The following is a 7169-nucleotide window of genomic DNA, read 5'->3' on the forward strand; positions in this document are numbered from 1 at the left end:
CAATCTCCAATAATGACCTTTTCTCAGAACCTACAAACTGCCAGGTAATAACGTGTCTCGGGTGAAAATAGACAATCTCTTGGCACAGGTGAAAAGTGTTACCTCGCATCTCGCTGGAGATGCTCCCCTCCTACAAAGGCCCGTTTCAGCTTGCTTCCACAGGCCCCACGACCCCCACCTCCCCCGGACAAACAACAGCTTCATTCTGTGCCACCGCTGCTGACCTCATTGTCTCTTTGTGAAGGGAAAATCCAGAGTTGCATTCTGTTAAATGGCAAATGGTGCATCGACTGCGAGCGGGACAGACCTTTGCACCACGAGCGCAGGCCTACAGATGAGCACGGACACTGCTGACTCTTCTTCAGGACCGTATGCAAGGAAAACATGGTAAGAAAAGGGGAACTCGACATTCACTACACCTTTCCTAACGTACGTCTAATGTATGCATGCCTGACAACAACATAACTGTTACCTCCTCTTTACACCTAGACCCTTCTCTTCAAACTACTCAAACAGCAGTTTGTCCCCTTCTAATACTTCCTCTCTTTCGAAATAATGTGTCTGTTGACCTAATGCCGTGTGAAATTTCTCACAAAGATACTTTCTGAAACCAGTCTTGTTTACTCATAGATTAGTCTAACTGAAATGACACCTTAGCCCCAGGTAAACATAAGCCCAACGGTATGAATCAGGAGGATCAGTGGTAAAACGTCTGTTTGATCCAAACATTTTCTGCCGGGGTAAACGGAGCTGATCGTTGCTCGATAAAAGTTTTAATTTAACCAGAATTCACTGTGCCACAGTCATGCTTAAAATAGACAACGCTTCTTTGCACAGCACAGGTTTACCTAAATCTATATTTCTGAAACCGCCCCCAGTCCTGGACTACAAAAACTACATATCCAAAATCACATGTTTAGCTTGCGTCAAACACCACAGTGTTACATGACAGCAGATGGTATGGGATTTATTTAGACTGACTGCGTGCTGTAATTGTATAATTCCAAGTCTGCATCTCACATTTATGGAGAGCTTTATTATAATTACTGCAGTGCTCTCAATATGTTGCCTTTAGAAGCAGATGCTACTTCCACAATCACAAACAGACGCTCAGACATCAAAGTAATAAAAGAAAATCTCTGAAAATACAAACAGAAAACACAGCCTCATATTATTAAGTGTAGTCCAATGCATAGAAAAATAACTTGAACGAGCTCATTATACTTTAATCACCCAGGAAGAAAGGTGACACACACCTGTACAAATCTGACTCCATACATCTGGACCGGTCGGTGTTAAAAAAACAAAACACCTGTCCTCTTAATTAAACCTGACAGAGCGTGACAGGCAGACTGTTGCTGATGAGCAAATGGTCAGAACACAGTTTTTGTCCTGAGTAAGCAAACTTAGCAAAACTTTATGAAACAAGAATAGAATGGAAGTTGAGGTCTGACATGTCCACTGGGGTTCTTGCAGAGTCTTGATGGAGACACATTATCAGTGATTGAAAACCCAGTAGCTGTCAGTCATCCCTTTCACTCTGAGAAAACAGCGGGAGTTGCAGGGGCCAAAGGAGTGCAAGGCTGGTTAAAAGGATTTCAGTCTACTACTCAAGGTAAGCTCCAGCAGTGCACCGCCCGATGGGCATCAGACATCAGACTTCAATAACAATCTTGCTCCATTTGTGCAAAAAAGAAAAAAAAACAACACTAACACGTTGCTTTAAATGGAATAATGAGACTTTGTACTGTTGCACAACATCTGCAATGCAGTGCCAAGATGTACAGCAGCGCTTTCTTGTGAAAGCCTAGCTTGTAGATTTAGTGTTGAATAAATCTAACTGTCTCTGTGCTGTGCATCTGTGTGCAATATCTAATGGCTGACATTTAACAGTTTCTCTCGGCTCCCATCGGAGCTCAACAAGCATTAACTCCAGTATTAACTGTTGCTTTAGCTCACAGGCTGGTGAGGCTGCTGGCAGCGGTGTGCGCAGTCGGACTTCTCGGAGGATTAGTTGTAGGTGTCTGGTTTCTAGGTGAGTCATTGTGTCTGTGAAAGAATCTCTAAATGAGCTCAGTAAGAAACAGGAAGTGGAAATGAATGCGCAAACGGCCCAGTTTGAGATACTTAAACGCCTGTGAATCTTAAGGTCAATGTAAATTTAGACAGAGCTTATTGAATATTAGCATTTAAAAGGTTCAATTATTTTCTTGATACATATACAGCAGGAGCCGCTTGTCAAAGTTTTGAAAACTTCACGGAGACATCATTAGTTGGAATGCTGCAGTTTAAATTAGTACGTGCCAGCATGTTTCAGAAAATTTGGGATCAGGCTGCATCATTTTTTGTGTGTTAACAACACCAAGGAGACCAATAGCTTTAGTCCCGGTACCTAAATGCTTTTCCTAAGTGATTTAATTGGCTGACAAGTCTGCACTCATATCACAGAACCATGAGGTTATAATATGTGAAGAATGTGGGTTGGCATTGTCTTGCTGAAACACCCATAAATCTGACCTGAAAACCACATTGTTGCATTGTTATGCTGCATGACAGCATATGCTACTCTAAAACCTCTTCTCTGCATGCAGCAATAACGGTGCCTTTTACGCACGTCATGTCCACTAATGGATCCCCATACCATTACAGATGCTGGCATTTTAGCTGTGCATTGATGTGCATTGGTCCCTCTCCTCCTTAGCTCAGAGGAAAATGGTTTTTAGAAACAATCTCAGATTTTTAATTAGTCAGACTACAAAAGAGTTTTCCACAGAATTTGCCTCAGTCCATCTCGAATGAGCTCGGGCCCAGAGAACCGTGAGGCATTTCTTCATCTTTTAGCTTGTACTTGCAGATACCCGAGTGTTACTGAGCCCATTCACTGATTTTTATTTTAACCAGCTTTTAATGCAGTTCAAGCAACTCAAGATTGTTTTTGTTTAACCCTTTTCCATACATTTATTTAGCTTCTCTGAATCTTTTAATGATATTATGTGCAGCAGATACCTCATTCCTTAAGTCCTTTGCAGTTTTAGACTGAGAATCATTACACTGAAGTTGTTGAACTATTTGCCCACAGAGTTGTGAACCCGTCTCTCTTCTTCTGAAAGAGTCAGCCTCTCTGGAATGCTCTTTTATCCCCAATCATGTTACTCATTAAACTAATCAGCTGTGAGATCTTCCTCTCAAGTTTTTTTTTCTCATCTAGTCTTACACAACCTTTCCAGGGTTTTGTTGCTCTCATCAGAACTTTTAAAATCAAGTGAGAATATGTTTTAAGAAATAATAAACATTTCACATGTCTTTGTATAGCTAGTAGTTAAACACACATTTTTATTGTTTGGCAAATCATTGCATTGAAATGATATTTCCCTGATTCAGACTTCTGGTGTAAGTAAACTGATACTTTTTTTTTAAATGTCAAACAATTTTAATGGACAACATGAAAAATTGATAATTCATTAAATGGTTTGTGTTTTTGGAGCCTTACTATAATCACCAGCTAAAAATCAGGGCAATGTTGGGCTCAGCTGCCCCAATTTAGATTTTTTATTCACTGCATTGAAGTCTCTCAAATTTGATGGAAACACGTGACAACATTCAAGTTAAGATAGAGAAAATGCATTTTGAAAAATGAATCTTTTTTTTTTAATTAGCTGTTTTCTAATTAGCTGGATTTGCAGATAGAAATGAACAATATTTAATGACATTTTATTGCTGTCCCAGACGCTGGTCTGTTTTGGGTTCTCATTCAGATAATCTGGTAATATTAGGAAAAATCAACAATGTTTTGCTGCCCATTTTGCAGCCTGATTAAAAGATTATCTCTTTTAATCCACTTTTAGTCAAACTTTTGCTGAGGCCATCGTCCTCCCAAAGTCCAGTGGGGCTCGGGGACACAAAGGAGACATCCTTCTGCAATGTGACGGAGGATATTTCCGTATCTGACTTGCGGAAAGGTCTGTGTGTACTCCCTCGTGGTAGCGTTTCTTTCACTGTTTTATGAATTATAATGCAGCACGTTAATGTGTGGCTGCTTAGCTTATTGTATGTGCTTCATTATATCAGGTCATGGGTCACCTCTGAAGTGTTTCTTAATTGAATAGAAACAAAAATTAAAATTCAGCAGCTGCTACTTGTTGTCTTCTCTTCACTCCTGAGAGATGCCCATTGACCGACATGAAAACATCACACATAATAATCTGTTTCTACTGACTACATTAGCATAGATACTTGTGTTTTCCCTAATCATTTCCCACTCATAGAAGGGGCTTGATCATAAACGTTGACTGAGAGCTTGTCTCTGGAGGGATTTTCAATCAATCAGGTTCAGTGTTTTACAGAATCAGTCCCGAGAACTCCCTCCTGGAGATCCAGCTGGGGAAGCTGCCCACCTGGCTTCCAGTGTGCTATGAGAGGTGGAACTCTTCGCTGGGAACACTGGTCTGCAGACAGCTGGGTTATCTGAGGTGATGCTTTTCCGCAGTCTGCGAGGATCACACGCTGCTTCTTTATAGCACCATTTAAAAAAGCTGAGAGCCCATTCTCTAACTTGGTTTAATTTTAGGTTGAAGGCTCGCCTTATTTATGATCTATTAATACCTCATTTACAATCTTGCTTCACACCTCATGAGACTAAATTATCGCAATACTCACTCCCACCCATTTTTCAAATGTTCCCTTACCAGACTGACCAAGCATAAAGGAGTGAACCTTACTGATATCGGGCCAAACTACACTGACGGCTTCATACAAATTACCTCAGAACAAAAGAGCAGCCTGGAAAATATGTGGCAGTTCAGGTAAGGCAATCTGTCAGAGGACATCACACTCATAATGGTGCAGGGAAAATTGCGTCCGCTAATACATTAATTATGCATCATTAGTTACCCAATTTATTTTCATTTAGGAGGAGTTGTATCACAGGGAAGGTTATCGCTTTGCAGTGTTTTGGTGAGCAAATTAAACTTACCGTAACTTTTAATTTGAGTTTGCGCCTCGCACAAAGGCCAGTAGTGTTTTTGTACAAAAGCTTTATATGGGAGCAGGATGAATGATGGCGTCTGCTGCTGCTCTTTCTGACCAACCCAATTCCGTTTCATTTTGATGAATGGATCTCTAGAGTGTGGCACACGAGCAAAGCTACCCAGGATAATCGGGGGCGTGGAGGCCACGCTGGGCAGGTGGCCCTGGCAGGTCAGCCTTTACTACAGCAACCGTCACACCTGCGGAGGCTCCATCATCACCAGTCAATGGGTAGTCACAGCTGCCCACTGTGTACACAAGTAAGACTGCTGACCTGACAAGTACTAAAGGTCAGAGGTTGGAGCCACGATGAAGGATAAAAATCAGTCATTAACAGCTGTACCGGTGTAGCAGTATCTACTCTCTCTTTTCTTTTCCCAAATGTCAGCTACAGGCTACCTCAGATATCCAGCTGGGTGGTCTATGCTGGCATTGTGACTCGCAGCTCTGCTAAAACAGCTCAGCATGCAGGATACGCGGTGGAGAAGATCATCTACAACAAGAACTACAACCACAGGACCCACGACAGCGACATAGCACTGATGAAGCTGCGGACCCCGTTCAATTTCTCAGGTCAGTCTCATCGCAGCACTCTTTAAAAAAAAAACAAAAAAAACACACACACACACAAAAAAAATAAAGTACTTTGGCTTCAGTTTACCTTTTTATATGCTAATAACAATTTATCCTAAACAATATAAGTGGTATTGCTAGTGATATACACTTCAAATGAAAAGCATCCCAATATCTTTAACATCTCACAGAATCAGCTGTTCAGACATAAGCTTATGGTCTCAGCAACAATTAAAGCACTGCCTCCAGATGTTTTGAGACATCCTGAGGGATCTTTAGGTCTGTCTTTGTCATTTTGTTTCTTCTTTACCTTACAACATAAGGAGCCTTCAAATGACTTGTTTTGAATTGACATAAATAAAAATGAACTGAATTACAGATGTAGCTTCCAAAGGACAGAATACATAAATATGCAAATACTGTACAGTGTAAAAAAACAAAAACAAAACAATAAATCAGGCCATCATATAGAATCCAATGAGAGAGACGCAGGGCTATTTTTGTACACGATGCATTTTATGTAGATTCGGTTATATTTAAGTTATTCTGTGAGTTTGTATGGCTGCTACCTTTTTGTTTGCTCTGATCTCAGTGGGAGACAACTTTCTTTATGTTGTATACAGGACCACAGTTGGCTTCTCTATCATAAAAGCTTCCTTGTTTTTCAGCTGTGATTTGATATGAGCGTAGAGACTAAAGAGAAAACAGCTTTCTTGTGATAAACACTGAAGTCTAAACGTGGTAAAACACGTCTCAGTGAAGGGTGGTTTTATAACACTCCTTCACATGACTTATGAATCCAACCATATTCGCAGTACAACTTAATGTCTCTTGTAACTATTTAAATGTATTAAGAGGCAAAATTCCTCCTTTTGACTAGACACAATCAGGCCCATCTGCCTGCCTCAGCACGACTATGACCTTCCAGGAGGAACACAATGCTGGATTTCTGGATGGGGATACACACAACCCGACGGGGGTAAGATGTTACTACACTGCTCTGCTCTTAAACAAATGCATCTCTGCTACAAATCTAATCCATACTCAGATGGTGACAGAGTGAGCCAAGTGTATTAGTGGAGCAGTCCTAAATTGAAACTTTCACCCATAGTTCATTCACCCGACACCCTGAAAGAGGCGCCAGTCCCAATAATAAGCACAAAGAAATGCAACAGCTCCTGCATGTACAATGGAGAGATCACAGCACGGATGCTATGTGCCGGCTACACAGAGGGAAAAGTGGACGCATGTCAGGTCAGAGGCTTGTTTTGACCACTAGATTTAGCTTCTCTTTTATGAGTAGATGCAGTGAACAGTGTTTGGGTCTACCTCTCCAGGGGGACAGTGGGGGCCCTCTGGTTTGCCAGGATGACAGTGTATGGAGGCTGGTGGGAGTCGTCAGCTGGGGAACAGGCTGTGCTGAGCCCAATCATCCTGGAGTTTACACCAAAGTGGCCAAATTCTTGGGCTGGATCTACGAGATGATAGAGGTAAACAGCATTTTTAAATTCTACAGTGGACAATAACTAACTATTTACAGGACAGCACAGAGGTTTAGTATCATTCGATAC

At 41.3% G+C, this 7169-nt stretch overlaps 1 protein-coding gene across 2 annotated transcripts in view; it reads left to right on the plus strand.

Annotated features, from left to right (window-relative positions):
• Positions 1-271: 271 nt before the first annotated feature.
• tmprss5 (transmembrane serine protease 5) overlaps positions 272-7169 on the plus strand; it is a 9737-nt gene continuing 2839 nt past the window's right edge. The window contains exons 1-12 of one of the 2 annotated variants that reach the window (XM_005739347.1): positions 272-387; positions 1477-1615; positions 1955-2035; positions 3846-3959; positions 4334-4469; positions 4689-4802; positions 4910-4953; positions 5123-5285; positions 5414-5598; positions 6479-6577; positions 6710-6852; positions 6936-7088. In XM_005739347.1, coding sequence (XP_005739404.1) covers positions 385-387; positions 1477-1615; positions 1955-2035; positions 3846-3959; positions 4334-4469; positions 4689-4802; positions 4910-4953; positions 5123-5285; positions 5414-5598; positions 6479-6577; positions 6710-6852; positions 6936-7088 — 1374 coding nt within the window. In that variant the 5' untranslated portion in view covers positions 272-384. The remainder of the gene's footprint in view (positions 388-1476; positions 1616-1954; positions 2036-3845; positions 3960-4333; positions 4470-4688; positions 4803-4909; positions 4954-5122; positions 5286-5413; positions 5599-6478; positions 6578-6709; positions 6853-6935; positions 7089-7169) is intronic. The other variant, XM_005739348.1, reaches the window with a different exon arrangement.

Source organism: Pundamilia nyererei, unplaced genomic scaffold, assembly GCF_000239375.1.
Source record: "Pundamilia nyererei isolate P.nyererei 1_Seehausen unplaced genomic scaffold, PunNye1.0 scaffold00091, whole genome shotgun sequence".
Taxonomy (NCBI): domain Eukaryota; kingdom Metazoa; phylum Chordata; class Actinopteri; order Cichliformes; family Cichlidae; genus Pundamilia; species Pundamilia nyererei.